This window comes from Coffea arabica, chromosome 6e, assembly GCF_036785885.1.
Source record: "Coffea arabica cultivar ET-39 chromosome 6e, Coffea Arabica ET-39 HiFi, whole genome shotgun sequence".
Lineage (NCBI taxonomy): Eukaryota > Viridiplantae > Streptophyta > Magnoliopsida > Gentianales > Rubiaceae > Coffea > Coffea arabica.
Window position 1 is genome coordinate 4080463 of NC_092321.1, and position 18836 is coordinate 4099298.

At 38.9% G+C, this 18836-nt stretch overlaps 2 protein-coding genes and 2 long non-coding RNA genes across 4 annotated transcripts; 3 read left to right on the forward strand and 1 right to left on the reverse strand.

Annotated features, from left to right (window-relative positions):
- Window positions 1-542: 542 nt before the first annotated feature.
- On the forward strand, window positions 543-2799 carry LOC113694916 (PAN domain-containing protein At5g03700-like). The gene has a single exon (XM_027213838.2). The coding sequence runs from the start codon at window positions 840-842 to the stop codon at window positions 2325-2327; it is 1488 nt and encodes a 495-aa protein (XP_027069639.1). The 5' UTR covers window positions 543-839; the 3' UTR covers window positions 2328-2799.
- Window positions 2800-10184: 7385 nt separating this feature from the next.
- On the forward strand, window positions 10185-11087 carry LOC113695735 (uncharacterized). Its single transcript, XM_027214871.1, has one exon. It carries the CDS (start codon window positions 10185-10187, stop codon window positions 11085-11087), a length of 903 nt encoding a protein of 300 aa, XP_027070672.1.
- A 2903-nt stretch (window positions 11088-13990) lies between these two features.
- LOC113694786 (uncharacterized) lies at window positions 13991-15399 on the forward strand. Its single transcript, XR_011816752.1, has 2 exons — window positions 13991-14753; window positions 15092-15399. It is a non-coding gene; the product is annotated as an uncharacterized lncRNA (long non-coding RNA).
- LOC140009355 (uncharacterized) lies at window positions 15276-16373 on the reverse strand. Its single transcript, XR_011816753.1, has 2 exons — window positions 15764-16373; window positions 15276-15585 (listed from the first exon to the last, which is right to left on the reverse strand). It is a non-coding gene; the product is annotated as an uncharacterized lncRNA (long non-coding RNA).
- Window positions 16374-18836: the final 2463 nt, after the last annotated feature.

Below are 18836 nucleotides of genomic sequence, written 5' to 3' on the forward strand. Positions count from 1 at the left end.
AAAATTAGAATAAATGGGTTATAAATGGATAATTGGGTTACCCAACTCATTTTTTGATTTACCCATTTATACCCATCTAATTAAATAGATATAAATAGATTGATTCACTTATATCCATTATCCATTTTATCCATCCAAAACCCGTCCAAATCACTCATTTTGCCACCTCTAGTTTGGATTACTAATGTGATAGAATACATTTTACAAAAACTATCAAATCCAAACAGCTCCGCGTTGTAGGCCAAAAAGATTCTCATTCTTCTTGGAATGAGATGTTGTATGGCATAACAATGGGTTACGTGCGAGCACAGTGCAGCCCGCAGGGCTTGAATCGAGTCTCAAAGGAAAAATGCTTTCCGCCAGACCACAGCCTTCCTGTTGGAGTTCTAGCACTAAAAAGAAAATGCGCCCACCTGAAAGCTAACCTGCATCACCACAAATCTCGTTTGTATCTCCCAGAAATAAAATATACACCTTTAACGTTATCATGCAACGTAAATTAATCATTATCTCTTGACTTTTTTACTACTATTTGTTTAATACCCTACACAGCAGTAGTGGTGGTAAGCTAACTCTTCATTATGGTCTACCGCCCTGCGCAGCACCAGGTCTTATATAAACACGCCTAAACTGCTAGCGATTTGTTTTGTTTGTATTGGTATTTCCCCCGCCATCCAGACAAGGAGGTCTTCCGGGGTTCATGCACAGCTTTTGGTGCTTTCGTTTCATGGCTTCTCTTCTTCTTCACGCTTAGTCTGATGTAATAGTAATACTACTCTACTACTGCTCCACATTAATCGAACACACGATTCATCGTCACCTCAGTCACTCGTTCGAACATGAACATGACTCAGCGGCTGCGGCTGCGGCTGCTCACCCTCCTGTATGTGATTTCATGTACCATCCTCAGTACTTGGTCAGTGGTTCGAGCCTCCACCAGCCAAGATCAATTGACCAGTGGTTTTAAAGCCACTCCAAATCCAGCTGTCTCAACTTTCCAGCCCATCCTCACCGATTCCACGGGTAACTACTCGCTGGGCTTCCTCCGTCTCAACAAAACTCAGCTCACCCTCGCCGTCGTCCACGTTCTGTCCTCCGAAACCATATGGCACGCCAACATAACTCGATTGCCAAGATGGTCCGATCCTACTCAGCTCACCTTCAACGGCAGCCTTGTAGTGTCGGATCCTGGGTCCGGGGTGTTTTGGTCCACCTATACCGATGGAGACCGTGTTTGGCTGTCCAACACTTCAAATCTCCAAGTTGAGACGTCCGACGGCTCCGCCTTATGGCAGAGTTTTGATTTTCCGACGGATACCCTCGTCGAGAATCAGAATTTCACCAGTAACATGTCCCTCGTTTCTTCCAACGGGATATACTCCATGCGGCTGGGACAAGATTTCATGGGGCTGTACGCGAAGTTCAAGTCCGGGTCGGATCCGGGGCAGATATACTTGAAACACAGGGCGATGCAAGCAAAAGCGGAAATAGTCCAAGGTCAACCCATTTATGCAGTGGTCGAGTCTGACGGGTTCCTGGGCATGTACCAGAACGGGACAACCCCGGTCGACGTTCAATCATTCAGCAGTTATCAGCAACCCGTGTCCGGAGTGAGGCGGGTGCGGATGGAGACAGACGGGAATCTAAAGGGATATTTCTGGACGGGGTCGAGTTGGATCCTGGACTACCAGGCGGTATCCGACCCGTGTGAATTGCCCTGCTCATGCGGGCCATACGGGCTGTGCCAACCGGGAAAGGGATGCGGCTGTCTAAACAACAACGAGACGGAGCCCCAAACCGGGCGGTGCGTGTCACCGGGGAATCACAATCTGGTTGACTTTTGCAGCGCCTACGATAACAAGTACAAAGCGCTGAGAAGCAGCGGGGTGGACCTGCCCTACAAGGAACTGATGGGGTACCAAATCATGGAGAATTTCCAGGAATGCGAGAATGCATGCGAACGAAATTGCACGTGTTGGGGTGCGGTGTACAGGAACACCTCTGGGTTCTGTTACATCTTAGATTATCCCATACAGACGCTAGTGCGGGTGGCGGATGAATCCAAAATGGGCTACTTTAAGGTGAGCGAGGGTGTAGGGAAAGGGAAGATGGACGTGGGACTAGGAGTTGGGGTGGGGGTGTTGTGTGGGGCCATTTTGGTAATTGGTGGGGGTTTAGTGGGGTATGGGTGGTATAGGCTGAGGAGGAGTAAACAGAGGGGGGTGAGCGGATACGTAAAAGAGGAGGGCATAATAGGTGGTGGGGTCGGACCATACAAGGATTTGGGAGCTGCCAGTTTTAGGTCAGTTGAACTATCTGCGAGATGACGTAAGGGATGATGGCATTGGGCATTGGCTGGATTGGGTCTTTTTCAACTTGGACTCAAAAAGTTTTTAAGTAGTATTTCTTTATTGGGGTGGTGGTACAAATACTTTGTGGGACCGGCAGATCCGTTGGGTCAGTGTTGGGGGGTAGACTTTTTATCTCTCCATCTTTTGGGGGTCCCACAGTGCTATCCTTGGAGGAGGAGGAGGAGGCTAGGAGAGATGCTGGGAGCTGATGATTTTCTCCTCGAAAACCACGAACGGACAAAAAATGCCATTTTTATTGCGGGATTTGATTTTCCAATCATTTCAATCAAAGTGGATCTCGTGTATTCGGTTTGTGGAATAATGCCAGTTTGCTTCGTAAAATTACTAGCATACAATTAATGGGTTTGTTTGTACAGCAGATTATTTGGTCAAATATATTTGCTGATATCACCATTATAATTTTCAATACAATTTTTTATCTTTTCAATTACCTTTTTATCTCACATACGTCATATCACAAAAAGTGTTACAATAATTATTCCAAATAATATTTCAAATAATATCTTATCCAAACAAACCCATCTGTAATTCCATTTTGCGTTTTTTGGAGTCAGCTGATGGATGGTGCATTACAACGTGAGCAACTGTTTTTTTGGATGCCATGTGCTTCCATTTGGCAGTTTTGTGTTTGGATTGTAATTTTTTAAAGTTTTTTTTTGGTAGAAAATGTATTGTAGCGATTTGATATATATGAGATAAAAAGGTGATTGAAAAATGTGTTCACGAACAACGTAGAGATTTTTTGATGTAAAATCTCTTTCCAGACAAGACTAGTTCCATAGGCAAGCTCTTTTGTGGGTTTTTTTTTTTGTTTTGATAGGTGATGTCTTTTTATATGGTTAAATCTTTCAAGGGACTCGATTTTTTTCTAATAAATTCTCTTACTGTTCATACTACTACTTAGATATAGATAGATATTCTTTTTATTTTGATCAAACCATGTAACACATGTGGGTATGTAATATGAGAAACATTTTTTGTCCTTTTTCAATTGAATAAAGACTTCAAACCTTAGAAAAACGACAAAAAAGGAAGAGTAAACGCAATGTGTGCGTTTAACTAAAAGAGAAAACGGCAGAATTAGTCCCTCACATATTGTGCTTTTAAAATGATGCAAATTAGTCTCTTGGATAAGTAAAGCACACCATTTTAGTCCTAAAACCCATTTCAGGTAACTTTTTTGGATTGAAACAGCCACGTGACCATCCATGATAAAATTTTCAGGGCAAAAAATACCTCACATACGCAATCCCGCACAAATACACCGCACTCTAATCTATTTGTTTAAGCACTATTAGAATTAACTAATTGAATGATTAATTGATGCTTTTCTTTTCGAGAAAATTAAAAAAAAAATATTAGTTTACAAATCTTCTATATTGTATAACATAATCCAATGAAGAAATATGCAAATTTTTTTTTAAAAAAAAAATCAAATGGGCCTTGTTGTGATTTGCTTGACAAAAACCTGGGCGCAACCCTCCATGTAAGCATGACAAAAATGGTCCCCGTTTTGGGATTGGGCTTGGCCCTTGAGGTGTGAATCCAACTGACAGGGCCCAGGGCATCCTAATTTTGTGTTTATGTCCAAATAATTAATAAATAATAAAAAGAATAAAATGGCACCACAGGTTACCCGCTACTAAGTGCAAACTGCTAGGCGCTAGCATTTAGAACTGTGTGGTTTCCCCTAATGTGGGTTGAGCAGATTGGCTGAGTATTTGAAAATCATTTTTAAATTTTGCAGCCATCTGCTAGTTCATCGCGTATGGTACTGGTACATCAGGACTTGGAAGGTTTTCAGGCAAGTCTTGTACATATCCTGCTAGTTTGGTTATTCAGATGATTGTCAAAGATCTACGTGGCATTATTTTGGAGCGGAAGCAGGTGTACACAAGCCAAGCAAAATGCTCAGCTTTGTATTTGACCGTTGAGTTGGGAATTCCATTTCCTGTTTTGCAAGTCCTGATACTCTTGTACTATTAGGTTTACACTTGTATATTGTTAGTTACTTTACTTTACTGATTTGAGTTCTCTTCCTTTTGATGTAGGGTTTCATATGAGTTGAGTCGAGCTCATGTCAAACTGCGACTTGAGTCGAGCTCAGTCAACACCGAGTTCGAGTTGATTAAATCGAATTTAAAGATGATCAATTCGTTAACTAGTTAGTTGACTTGATTATATATATATATATATAATATTTATTTATTTATTTTTATTTTTATAGTGAAATTACATATATATTTCTAATAAGAAAAATTATTATTTTATTCATTTTTTAAAATATAAAATAGTCATTTTTTTAACCTCAAGTTTGAGCTTTACATTTGAGAGCTCATTGAGATCGAAATCGAGTTCGAACTTGATAAAATTAAGTTGAGATTCAATTCGACTAGGTTAAAACTCGATAAGTCGAGATTCAATTTGTTTACAACCCTATTTTGATGTAATGGACTAGGGACCAAGGGGCATGACCTTCATTGGTGTACACTTTCTTGCTTAGTAATGAGAAGTTCACGAAGCTTAACCTCCCCACCCCATTCCCAGCCAAAATAAAAAATGGTGAATTATGATGGAGTGAGTTTCACAATGCTTGTTGCAGAAGTCAATAATCAAACTGAATTATGTTCTTTTGTGGGTTTGACTCCGTAGTTTACTCCACCCCCAACCTTCAATTTCCTTTTCTGGTCTCGGTGGTTTGGGAGCCAATTCAAGAAAGCAAAAGCCTAGATGACAGATAGAAAGTCATCAAATTCTGTGATTTTGCCTCCTTCCATTAAACTACCAATATGCATTATTCTGCAACACTTGATTCCTGTTGTTTCATGACAAAATTCAACTGCAATGTTCAACTTTTATTATTGAAAGAAGTGCAGTGATGAATGAAAACAGGTAGAGGGGGAGAGGTTATGTGATACCCCGTCCCGCATTGGAACAGTGAAGTGATATAAATTAATACTCCATCATGGGCTTGCAGCCGGGGGCTGCATCTTCTACTCTTGACATATGATTACCAGTAATGCTTCTTACATTTTCCTATGGGTTTATGCGCAATTGGAAAAGTTGCTGGACAACTTTTACTTCTATAAGTAGCAACAGTTGCAGACGAGTTAGTCATTTCTTTAGATACTCAATGATTAGCATTCGAAGGATAAATCCCGACAATTACAGCCGAGACCAATTAGTGTGCTGGCTGTCCACTAATCCTGAAAATTGCTCCAAAACATTCATTCTTCTTCTTTCAGGTCTCAGCAATCGGACATCCATCATTAATGCAGGCGTAGCTCTGCATCGTTGATCCAATACAACAGAACAGTCCACTTGAGCCTTTGCTCAGAATTTGCCTCCAACTGTTAACCAGACTAGTAGAGTGCAATTTATTCGCCATGATTATTGGGTGATCTCTAGTTTATGGCCCCCGATAGGTTGCTTCATTTACAGCTCTGACCAAATAACAACTTCATTCTCATGCACGCAGTTTACTCTTTCTTTGTTGGCTTGTTTTCAAGATGATTAATTTGGTCTTTCTCAAAATATGTACCATTTCAGATTTGCTCGGAGTGACGTCTTGTTTTTTACTTTGTCCAAGTCCATCCAGTTGTCATCACTTGCTATCAAACAATTGGAAAATAGAAAATAGAATCCATAAACAATTGAAAACGAGACGAGCTCAATCTGGAATTGAAATAAATCAGATGTGATTTTGTTGAATCTTTTTAAATCCCCAACTTTTACCAGTCATTTGCTGTTGAACGAATTCCAGCAACCATAGTGATGAAAATTCTTTTTTATCAAAAAAATGAGCCAGATATAAACGCAATACCTATCATGAGAGGCACGCTTCAAAAAGGATTATCTGAGAGAGAAAGTTGAAAGGGGCACGATTCATCTTTGTAGGAGTACGAAAATCATAGTTTTTTTTTTTTTTTTTCCAAAACGTTAGCTTTTACGAAAATCATAGTTGTGGTTGGATAGTTTGGGTTGGGGACATTTTTTTATTTAATATTTTTTTAGTTGATTAGGAGGTTCTAAAACTTGTAAGGAAAATAGGAAAAGAAAAAGTTTGAGAGTCAAATCAGAAATTTCAGTTTCAATTCACTAATATCTCTACCAACTAAACTGTGTGTTGAAAACCTTTATGCTTAATATACAACTTGATGACTTGTTTGTTTCTAGATAATTCACAAGTCATCTTAAAAAATAGTTATTGCTCGATTGTTAGAAAACCTTAATCGATTTTTAAGATATTATTGCCAACCGGACATGACTTGCCTTTCCTCGAAGGAAAAATGATAGTGAACTAGATAAGACTAGAAGAACATTTTGTCGTAAGATGTTAAAAAATTATTTTGCACGCAGACATCTTTTGGCTAGAAAAAAATAACATCTGTGTAAGAGGGAGTGTGAAAATCAAGTTGTCGTCCAAAAGTGAAGCTAGATTTTGACAGCAATCTTCATGATTTGAGCTTTTAATTATTGTCCCCCCCCCCCCCTTTTTGGTTAAGTTATTGTCCTTATTTTTTTAAATTATTGTCCTTATTAGCTACATTTAGAACTGCAAACGAATTGAGCCGCTCGTGAGCGGCTTAAATCTGAACTCGAGCTAATCAAATCAAACACGAACTTGAATTCGAATTAAAAAATACTAAACTTATTAGCTAGCGAGCCGGATCCAGTTCGATTATATATATATATGTGTGTGTTATTTTAATAGTAAAATTACATACATATTCTTAATATTTTAATATTTATTTAAAAATATTATTTTATTTATTTTTTAAAAATAAATTAATAATTATTTTTTTAAGCTCAAATTTGAGTAGAACTCGAGTTCGAACTTGAAATTTTGAACTTCTCGTGATCGAATTCGAGTTTCGTAAAATTATATTAATATTCGATGCGATTAGGTCGAATCCCAATTCATCTCAACTCATTTGCATCACTAGCTGCATCCGTTAAGTTATTAGCACCAAGAAATTTAAGAAAGTGGGATAGGAAGCAACTTCTGATAAAAAGCATTTTCCCCGATAAATTTTCATCCTTAAGAGACATAATTCATGTTCTTAGATGCCGCATTACGCGTTCAAATTTGTAATTTCCTGCTTGCTCTATCTGTTGTCTGTCGATAATAAACTGGCTACATGTAAGAGGAGAAGATTAACCACATTGAGCAGGACCAATGGTTTTTGTTGGAGTTGGTTTGGCCTCTCAAGTTTTAACTTGACTGGTGGTTGATTCACTGCATCTTATTATAGACGACAGCATAGGCATGTACAAATCAAAGTCGCTTACCAACTAAGCTAACCAACTTTCCTCCAATTGCACCCTGAAAACCACCTCACTGAAAACACAACACGTGTCAGTTGTATCCACTTACAATCCTCAGACATGACTGTCATGTTGTCACTCATCCCTTCTGAAAGAGTGGGTGGTTTTTGATAAATCAGGGCATTTATGGTGCAGGACTGGGGATCCCTTAGTTTTGATTTCCACTAAAAGCGACGGCCTCCGTTCTATTATTAATGTTATATTTCACATTTTTTATTGTATCAACCTTTTGAATTGCTATTTTTATGAATTTCTGTAGAAGGAATAAGGCATCGATTCGATGTATATTAGATAAAAAATAATATAAAAATATATTCATAAAAGCGTAAAATTTTTTCGAAGAAAAATCACAATCCAAATAATTTTTTTCTTCCAAACGCCCCCATTGCGCTCGTACGAGATATTGAGAGTGTTTGGATACCAAAATTATCTCAAATAATATTTCGCTTGCATCACAAACACATTTTCCAATCTACCTTTTTATATTCCCAACTACTTTTTATTTCACATACATCACATCACAAAAAGTACTACAATAATTATTTCAAATAATATTTTAAATAATACACTGTCCAAACAAACCCATTGAAAATGGGATGAAGTAATTCAAGTGGGACTCAAATGAGAGAAGTCCCGATGTGCGAATTAGTTAGGTGCGTACCATGCAAAACCCATGTCCGATGACTACTTTTTTGTGCGTGTTTCACACGTCCCTTGGTGAGTACCAAACTTTCATTTCATCTACACTTGAGATGGGACCCGACAAGTATGATTCCTTGGAGTCGATGTGACTTGATGCCATTTTCAATCAGGGCAATGTTGGCAGCAGTACATAGAGAGATACCAATTGCCGCACTGTGGAAAAAAGACAAAGTCCTATTAAGGCTATTTAGAGTTGGAATAGATTGATGTGCATTGTTAATGTTTTGAAAAAAAAAAAAAAAAAAAAAAGAGGATAAAAAGTAGGAACTCCAAAATGCGTCCCTAATTTTTTTAGAGACCAGAGAGTTTCTTCCATATTGGACAAATTGGCTTTTTTTTCTTTTTTTATCTCCTTTCTTCTAAACACTTTGTTGTGTTTCTAATTGAATTAATGAAGGGATCGAATCACTATCGGATCAAACGAATACACTATACACAGTCTAAATTTTTTAAAGAATCACGTAATATGACAATTGATGGGAGGGATTAAAGGCTAGGTGGTGGCCTGTAACGTTAGTTTTGATCCTCAATGATGGAGTAGTTTTGATCCTGTAACGTTAGTTGCAGTTGATAGCCGTCCCAAATGTTACTATTAATATTTGGGCCCAACTCTCTCCATCGTGATATTTACATGATTCGCAGCACATGCATTTTCGAAGCGTCAGTCAATCGATCCTCATCGGGTTAAAAATGTCATTGCATTTAATTTCAAGTACTGCATTTTAGGCGTCGAAAGACGGAAATTTCTATGGTCAGTTTAAGTTGCTATTTCCTCCAGACTCATTTCTCAATTACGATACTAATTTAAGTATTCAACGTCTTAAAGCCGTTCATTTAACGGTTAAAAATAATTATTTCACTATCAAACCCAAGCAAATCTCGCCCATCCCGCCTATTTTGCCACCTCTAGTATAATCGTCGGATAAGTAGAATCTCAATTTCTTGAGGAAAAATCTTTTAAAACAACAACAAAAAAAAAAATTTAACGGTAATCTGAACCAATATTAAAGAGAAACAACTAATGGCCAAATAGGAACAATCGGATCCGACAATTGGATTTTAATTATTGTCATTAGCCTTTAGATATATGTAAGAAGAAAATAGACGTAACAACCTAATCTTTACTTGCTCTTCCCCTTCTAGCGTGGATTACATATGATTGGTTCAAGGATGCCTTATTAACAAAACTGAGATCCTTTGTTTTAAGTAATCCTTAGAGTCAGATCCACCCAGTCAAAACAAATAAAAAATACATCAATCCTTTTCCCTTGTGCACATAATTCATGTGTTTCCATTGTAATGCCACAGTTACATAGGAACTGTCACTGAAAACGTTGTGAACTATTTCTGACCTGCATTAGTGCGGCCTTCCATTTCTTCTACCAAGATATGCACTTCTGGTCTAGTATTAGGAAATGGAAAGAAAAGAGTACTTTGTTAACCCGGAAAGACCGTATTAAATGTTAGATGACCTGGCCTTAAGCTGGGTTTTACTGCTCTTCATGATTGGCCCCTTCATTTCGCTTCGCTGCTCTGGTTAATTTCAGTTACAAGAAGTCTGTGAGGAAGAACTGTTTGGCAGAAGAAAGGCATATCTACAAATCCCAATCTTCCTTTTCCTTCTTCCCGCAGCAAAGGATACACATAAAACCCTCCTCCACTTCTCTCCCATAGACCCCAGACAACAGAGAAGTACATCACAATTCTGGCGGAATATTTAGGAGGGCCTGCTGCTTCTGTCGGAGTATTGGTTAAAATCTTGGTAGGGTTCTTTTGTCCAAAATGAGAAGTATTACTACCTGTTACAGTGAGCATTCAATCCAGGTCTCGAATTCGTATTGTTCAGGGCCTTCCGGTCAGCCTTACCTCTCCCCTGGCTTAATTCCTTCGGTTCAAAATTCGGTTACTTGTCTGTACAAAGTCAAACTCTCGGCTGAAAAGCACTTCTTCATTAAAATCACATGGTGCGACTCAGTAGGCCAAGGCTTCTCAATTGGTATTGGGGAGGATACCCGTTCTCTTTCCAAATTCAGCAGAAATTCCAGGCAATTCAAGAAGGTCAAAGGCACAAAAGCCTTCGAATGCTGCGATTCAAGAATCGAAGTGCTCTGGGATCTGTCTCAGGCTACGTTTGACATTGGCCCTGAGCCGGTCAATGGATATTATGTTACGGTTTGGGTCGATTCTGAATTAAGTCTAATTCTTGGAGACATGGAAGAAGAATTAGACGTGAGAAAAAGCACGTCCGGTGTACAATTGCCAAAATTTTCATTGCTTTCCCGGAGTGAACATTTCTCAGGGAATGCCCTGTATTCAACCAAGGCTCAGTTTTGCGACGCGGGAACATGTCATGACATAGTGATCAAGTGCGTTGGTGAAGACACGGGATCAAAGGATTCGGAATTATCTGTTACTATTGATAAGAAGAATGTCATTCACGTGAAGAGGTTGCAGTGGAATTTTAGGGGAAATCAGACAATTTTTGTGGATGGACTATTGGTGGATATGATGTGGGATGTTCACGACTGGTTTTTCAATCCGTCACCTGGATATGCTGTTTTCATGTTTAGGACGAGAAACGGGCTGGATAGCAGATTGTGGTTAGAGGAGAAAATGTTGGAGCAGAAGGAACAAGAGAGAGGTGGCTTCTCCTTGTTGATTTGTGCCCGTAAGACCTCTGACTAACTGATTTTCCTCCTCCTCAGTTGCCATTCTATCTCCATACTATTGGGATCCTTTTTCTCACCGTGTGTTTTTTGCCACGCAAACTTTAGCTTTATAGATTAATTAACCATCGAAAAGAATTATACGACGATATATAATATAGCAGTTAGGAGACCAAAGAAGATGAGATTGATTTGCAGATATTGCCGTTACACTACCATAGACATGGCTCCTTCCCATGGATTGGACCTTGTAGTTTCTGCTCTGTCTCTGTGATGAAACGGATCATTCCCCAACATATAATTTACGGGAATGATTCTCAATTGTACAGCTTTTACTCAATTTCCTTTGATTTTACGAAGATGATTGTTCAATGGAGTGCAGTGTTTATGGTCCCTCTTTCCCTCCCTCTCCAAGGTTGGACGTTGCATGTTAGAAAGTTGCTTCCTTTCGTTATTGCCTATTTGCCTCTGTCAGCAAATCATCCTTGCACTTGTAAGATTTAATCTAAAATCAAGCAGAAATTTATGATCCCTTAATCCAGAATTGAAGTTTTCTTCCGCAAGTACTCCTGGTCTGCAGAAGTTTAGGAGTATAATTTGGTTGCCAAGGAGTCGTAAAAAAACTTAGCCACTTTATTTGACAGCAAGGGTGTGCCGGATCTAAACTTTTTGGCTGTCCGGTCTGCAATACTTTTCCGGGAGCTGTGTAGTGTCTATGATCTAAAGTTGCGAGTTTTGCCAACATATATAAAAACAAGAAAGGCCGAAAAAAGAGACAGAATATATGCGTAAACCACCGGTGTCCAGAGAGCTATCTTTGCCTCGTGTGAGCAACTGGTAAGGTATCCATTGGCCAAGGTGTTAGCAAAAGTAATGATGAGAAAACATTCTGGACACCAAAGTATGTTGGCTGCACCTTTTTTTAAAATAAAAAAAAAAAACCTTTTCTCTCTTTTCTTTTTTGGAAGGATAATTGCAGGGCTTATAACAAAAACAGAGCAGAACTAAAAGGCCAATTCTTTTTTGAAAGACAGTACTGTAAAAGTTCTCTTCTGATAATGAAAAGACCCTAAAAATCCTTCCCGTACCACTAAACTGACTCTAGTATCACTACAGATCATTTCTCTCCTTGATTGCATTTAAAAAAAGAACAGTAGTGCTTCTTCTCCGAACTGACACGAATATCGAGTGTCTGGTTGATGAAGTTAGCCCAAGTCAATTTTTTTCTCCGATTAAGCTAATTTCCAACCCTATCCTGTGGTCCGGTCGTTTCATATGCTCCTTTCAACCCTTGGCAACTAATCGAGAGATTAGAATTAAAATACTACATCCAACTCTCTCCAAGATTAGACAATTTTGGAAACCCCCCAAAACAGGCTGCTCACCTTCCTATGACTGCGTTCAACGATCCCAACCTTTCCCATTCAATCACTTTCTGGAGAGTAAGTAAACAGTTGAGACCAATATAGTAGCTTCCTTCGTCGTTTGCGTATCACTTTGCTGAAAGCTCTTTCGTCGCTATCCATTTAGTACTTACCTGCCATCTCAATTTAATGCTTCAGCCGCTCGTCACCGTTTTGACTCGGAAGGTTTATTTTTGGCTGCGTAATGTGTAGGTAGATAGCCAACATCCTATTGACTTATTCCTCCAATTTGAACTTCTCTGCAATTAAATTACCTAATGGGGAGCGAGGTTGATGGTTGTGATTTTCACATTCGAATTTTGAATGGCTTACATACTTTTGGAATAAAATTTAAAACATGTAGTCACACACACATATATATATATATATGTGTATATATATTATTTTATAACTATTATTGTAATTTTTTTTTCTACAAGGTGGTATTCAAATTTAGCCGGACTAATCCATCTCGTGACTTGCAATTGGACGTAGAATCCTTGGATCCATACTCCATTTAAGTGTCAATACTAGGACAAGTCAGACCCAAGGGGTTTGTTTGGATGGTAAAATTATTCCAAATAATATTTCGCTTACATCATAAACACATTTCTCAATCTACCTTTTTATATTCTCAACCACCTTTTTATCTCACATATATCACATCACAAAAAATGCTACAGTAATTATTTCAAATAATATTTTAAATAATACTCTATCCAAATCAAAACAACCTGTTAGGAAAAGTCAGATGCTTCACAGACATTCAGAAATAGTCGCCTGTGTCCCGGGGACTATTCTTCGTATGAATATGACAAGCAGCAAAAATGGAGAGTGCATGTATTACCTAAAGATAAAAATATTCCTTCTACTTAATTGTGACCTCAGCTGATTATTTTCGTAGAGTCGAAAATTCAAGAGCACAGTACTTTTTTTTATCACAACGATGCTCTAACCTAGTCTAAAGAGAGAGGAAGCGGACGGAATTTTTCCGTCGGAAAAAGCCACAATTAAGTGACAAGGCGGGAGGCAAGGGTACCAAGACATTTAATAGTACCAACAGCCCAAGAGGCTGCAGGCTCAAGAGCACAGTACTTGATGATGATGTAATTTGAGATTGCAAATTACATTTTTTTTTCTTTTTTTTTGTTTTCAATTTTTTTTTTGCACCCCAATCGGAAGAGTCCTATACTATATTCTGGGACGGAATTAGGGAGGGGCCACTGCCCTCACCGCCCCACCCCGCGCCTTCCCCCTGAAGTTTTTGAAAATTGGATATTCCTCTCTTGAAAATTTATGAAAGTAGGTTCTTTGTAACTTTAAATTTTTGTCCTTGCAAAAATTTAAAAAAACTATATGATATATACATAATTTTAGATATGTTAAAAATAGCCCTCTCTCTCTCTCTCTCTCTCTCATTTAATTTTCTGGCCGTGTACGACTATATTCTAATTCTAACAAAAGCAATCAATTGCAAAAAGATGTTGGCAATTTGTGCCTCTTGAAATTGAGAAGAATCACAGCAAAACGTGCTAGTGAACTTTGTTAGAAAGTTCAAATGTATGAACCTCTGTTACCTTTCTACTTTGGTTGGCAAATGTAACTTACTTCTGCTTGTTTTCGTGTCCTTAATATGCATTTTCTGTGCGGAGGTATGCCCAGTAATAGATAATTGTAACATTGATAGTGCATCAAATCCGTGATCTTGGTAGTTTAGGTTAACCACGGCAGCCCTTCCTATTGGGTTTTGCACTCTATTCATTGCTACACACAGAACAGATGATGCAAGTTCTAGTGACACTGGCATGGTTGCCTCCCTCTTAACTGCATTGCAAATCTTTTTTGAGACTTTGGTAGAGCAACTACTATTAATTCTTTTGGCTTCTGGGTAGTTTGGCTAACACTTTGCAAGGGAAATTGACTACGAACTCCACCTATAAAGCTTGTACAACGCCAGTCGGAAAAGGAAAGAACAGAATAATGCATATACTATGTGTGTCGTAATGGTTGATGATTGGAGGTTTGTCTTTGATCATCGCTTGTTACTGTTGTAGCCGCCTAGATATCTGGTAGATCGTGAGAAGGCTTTGGAATTTCTACTGATGCAGGAACCTGATTTGCCAAATTTGTCAAAAGCAAGATATGGGGAGACATTGTGCAACTGGGTTTTGGAAATCCATGAGAACTGCGACAGTACAAGTAGTTTCATGGATTGACTGAAAATTCTGCAGTTTAAGATTGTGACTGTTGCCAGTTGGCGACCATCTTTGAGATAAAACCAGGTATTGTATGTCACCTTTTTCACTTGGCAGCCCTTATATTGGGCTACTATACATAAATGACCTTAAGCATAGAATACTGAGTGCATCAGCTAGCGACTGCAAAATCTACTCCAGGGCATTGTTGTTTTGCTTCTTTAACGACATATCTAATGCTGTTATGAAGTATATGTTGGAATTTCATCTCTTTTCTTTGCTCTGGAAACTTGAATACATTATGCTTGCAAATTATCTCAATGATGCTGAAGTAATTAAGAGGCGGCTACCTGATTCCCCGTCATGGCTAGGGACATAGAAATACTGATGCTTTATAGTAATTGAGTTAATCTTCTGTGATTCAGGTAGCAAAAAGAATGCAATACCATCACGACAAACATAGTAGAGTTGGTATAATGCTGCTGTTCTACAACTGTCATTTTTTTTTTGGTTTTCCTGTTGGACGGAGAAGAGTTACTTTTAGTACATCTAGAAGCATTGGACGATAGCAAGGCATAGCAAAAAGTCTATTTTCAGCTTGGAAACATCTTTGGATGATAGATACTAGTATTCTTGGTCAAGAAAACTACCGCGTGCATCAGCTGGTTGTTAATCTTTGACTGTTTGCGAGTCTTTGAGCTCAATTTTTGAATGGGAAATTACGTTTTCAGAATTTCTATCCATAATTCTGCCACTTGCACACAAATTTCAAAAAGCTTGACTTGAATCTGATGTTCCTATTAGCGTTGTCTTTCTTCCCGTTGAATATGTCCTGTACTCCAGGTTCGTCGAAGCTAGGATATTTTTGCCCTTGTCCCATGGAGCATCAGCTGCAATTTGCAGGCAAGAATATTCCAGACTGGAGAAGAAGATTAGGAAGAATGTTGTAGTCACAGTAGCATCAATTTTAGTGTCAACTTGGTAGAGAATATATTCTCGGCAGTGAAGAATGTACATGTAATGATGCATTCGGATATTAGCAAGTGAAAAAGATGGAATAACTTGTGTGAGAATTTAGTGGACGATTCCCTAGCTACCTTGTGGCCAAGTGACCCTTGGTGATTCCTTTTTGAGATACACAGGGAAGGGTTGCAAACCCTGCAACGCGCCTTCCCTTGTGCTGAGTAACAATCTGGATGTTCCTTGCGTCTCCGATCCTAAATTTTGACAAACAAGGATCAAGATCAGGACACCTGAAACGATGGTTCACTCACCGGTGCCTTCGTTCCAAGTTCTGACGATGCTTAAAACGACTTTATTGCTTAATAATTACAATAGCTTTCTGTTTTTCTTTTTCTTAAAAAGGAAAAGAAAAGGACCAAAACCCTCATCGCCTGGAGCATCAATTGTGAAGACAGCTGATAGTTTCGCTACAGCTCGACTTCTTGTATGCTGTAGCATCCCAGTTCCAAATTCCAACCCCCACGGCGGGCTCTGTCCCCACTTACTGTTTCCCGATTCCCCCTCTTCCCCAAGCCGGCGGTCCCTCGAGTCGCGGCGCACAATTTTTTATTATTTCTTAAATCTCAAGGGTCATTTATTTCCCCTACGTTGTTTGTGGGATGAAAAAACGCTTGGCCAGAGCAGAGGATGGTAATGATCATCAACTACAGGTCACCTTATGCAAAATGCCAGAGAGTCTACTACTTCCGGCCCGAAATGGAATTTTTTTTTTTTTTTAAAAAAGTCTACTGACTGACTCTGAGGGTTATTAGGTCATGCATCATGAGTTGTAAATTTTAATCGTAGCTACTATTTGGAAATTTTAGGTACGTAACAGGACCATAATAATTGAAGTTTGAAATTTTTCTTTATTGGGTAACAAATGAATTGACTATTGCATTCTTTTAAAGGAATGAAAGAGAGAATGAATGTCATGGGAGTTGACGTGTTTGATGGCCTGTTTCTCTATGCTGATGGTTACTTTGGCGGGGCATGAATGAATATAAACATATTAGTGGTAGGATTCGTTTAGTACACTGCACTAATAAAAAACAAAAAAAAGAATACAAAAGTGAAGGTTGGGGGGGCGCAATAGTCAATAGAGGCGTGAGCGATGGCGTGGTGCAGCCATCATTAGACATAGCCCGAATAAAATTCACAAATTGGCCGGGCTTTGCTCAATTAAATACCCGTTTGTTTTGGGCGCCAGAGGCTCAACACACCGTCGCCAAGATGCCGTCAAAGACAAAGCTAGCGAAATGGGATGAGGGAGTTTTGTAAGTTCATGTTACCCAAAGAGACAGGGGAAATGCTTGTTCTTTCAAATGGAATCGAAGCAATTGGTTAGCGAAGAATCGGGAGAGCGCGGTTCGATAGCACACCAAACAGGCGCCATCGAACTGACTTGCAATGAGCCCTCTCCCCGTCGTGATTTTGACGCCCAAGTCAATATTGTATTTTTTATTAGTTCATCCACCTATTATTTATAAGGTTTCCTTGGATATGTATGAAAGAGCCCAGAGTTAGGCATGGCCACGGTTCCAGAACCAACGGTTCTGGTTCCAGAACCGCCGGTTCTGGTTCTTCAAAGAGGTAGAACCAGAACCGCACCATATAAGATGGTTCTGGTTCTGGTTCCAGAACCGGCGGTTCTGGTTCTTCAAAAAGGTAGAACCAGAACCGCATAGTTCTGATTTCGATTCCTTATGGTTCTGGTTCTGGTTCTGGTTCCGGTTCCGGTTCCGTATGGTTATATACAATTTTATTTAATTTCTTATCCTTACCAATTTTAATACGAATATAACAATATATTTAAAATTTTAAATAAAATGTAAAAAAATAAATACAAAATAAATATCATATTTTAATTTTATTATTATTCTACAAAGTACGAAATAATAAATAGATAATAGATGAAGAAATTGAGAGTAGTTTAGAGATGGAAGAGAGAAGATTGATTTTGGTGTAGTAGAAAATAAAATTTCAAGTCTTATTTATAGGACAAAATGAAATTAAAAATTTGGAACGTTGTATTGTAACGTTCCAAATTTGTAACGTTGTATTGAAAATTTGGACAAAATTACAACGTTGAATTGTAACGTTGTAAACTTGTAATTCACCCTAACCCCCAATTTGTCAAATTTAGCAGGCAGCCACCTTTCTTGTTTTTTTTCTATCCTTTGCTTTGTTTCTTTCTTCCGTTGAGAGCCTGAGGACCTTTGTGCAAGTCAGGAGGAGCCCCCGAGAGCAAAAATTGAGAGCAAAAATTGTGGTGGCATCATGATGACCTTGGTCATCATGATGCCTCTACTTTTATTATTTTTTATATTAATTATTTTTAAATTTTTTAACGGTTCTGGAACCGGCGGTTCTGGTTCTGGTTCTATTTTTTAGAGAACCAGAACCGGAACCTTTATCCAAGGTTCTACTACGGTTCTGGTTCCACGGTTCTGGTTCCGGTTCTGGTCCGGTTCCAAACGGTTCGGTTCCGGTCCGGTTCCCGGTTCCAAGTGGAACCATGGCCATGCCTACCCAGAGTTATCCTTCTACTTCTCATAATTATTCCATTCATCAGTATGAATTCTATTAGGTTACTAGAGGGAAAGTTCTTTTTGAATTCTGACCCCGATTTTATCTCGAAGATTTGGCTGTGCCCGACTGAGATAATCAGTTCGACGCAATTCGGGTTCGAGGGTGAGGTCTGAACGGAATTCCATGGCCCTAACACGTGTCCGTCGAGAGTTTCCTCTTCGACAGTTAGTTTTTCACCGCATTGTGTTTATAATCATCAAGTCTTTTTTTAATTATTAGTATTAAAACGCACATTGACATATAATTCTATTTAATTTTTATCAGTTATGAGGATAAAGACAAAATTTTTAACAGTCCAATACCTTAAATGTTTTATTTGGGGGGTGTTGAATTTGAGACAGAGACAGCGGCAGGTGGCACCAAAAAGGCTCTATAAAACGATATTAAAAGAAGAGAGGCACGAAATGCCCGTGGCGGGGGTAGAGGTCCTCCACGATTCACATCTACTACCCGGGGGCAAGGCAACCACCAATTAACAAGGCAGCCAGCCGCCAAACCGTTGTTTTAGCTGCGGTCCTTGGTTTTGATCTCCAACACCCCGAAACCAACAAATTTCAAGCCAAAAAAAGTTGCTCC

Bases quoted from the DNA above. Each gene is read 5' to 3' on its own strand.
- LOC113694916 (XM_027213838.2), top strand. From the start codon at position 840: ATGAACATGACTCAGCGGCTGCGGCTGCGGCTGCTCACCCTCCTGTAT.
- LOC113695735 (XM_027214871.1), top strand. From the start codon at position 10,185: ATGAGAAGTATTACTACCTGTTACAGTGAGCATTCAATCCAGGTCTCG.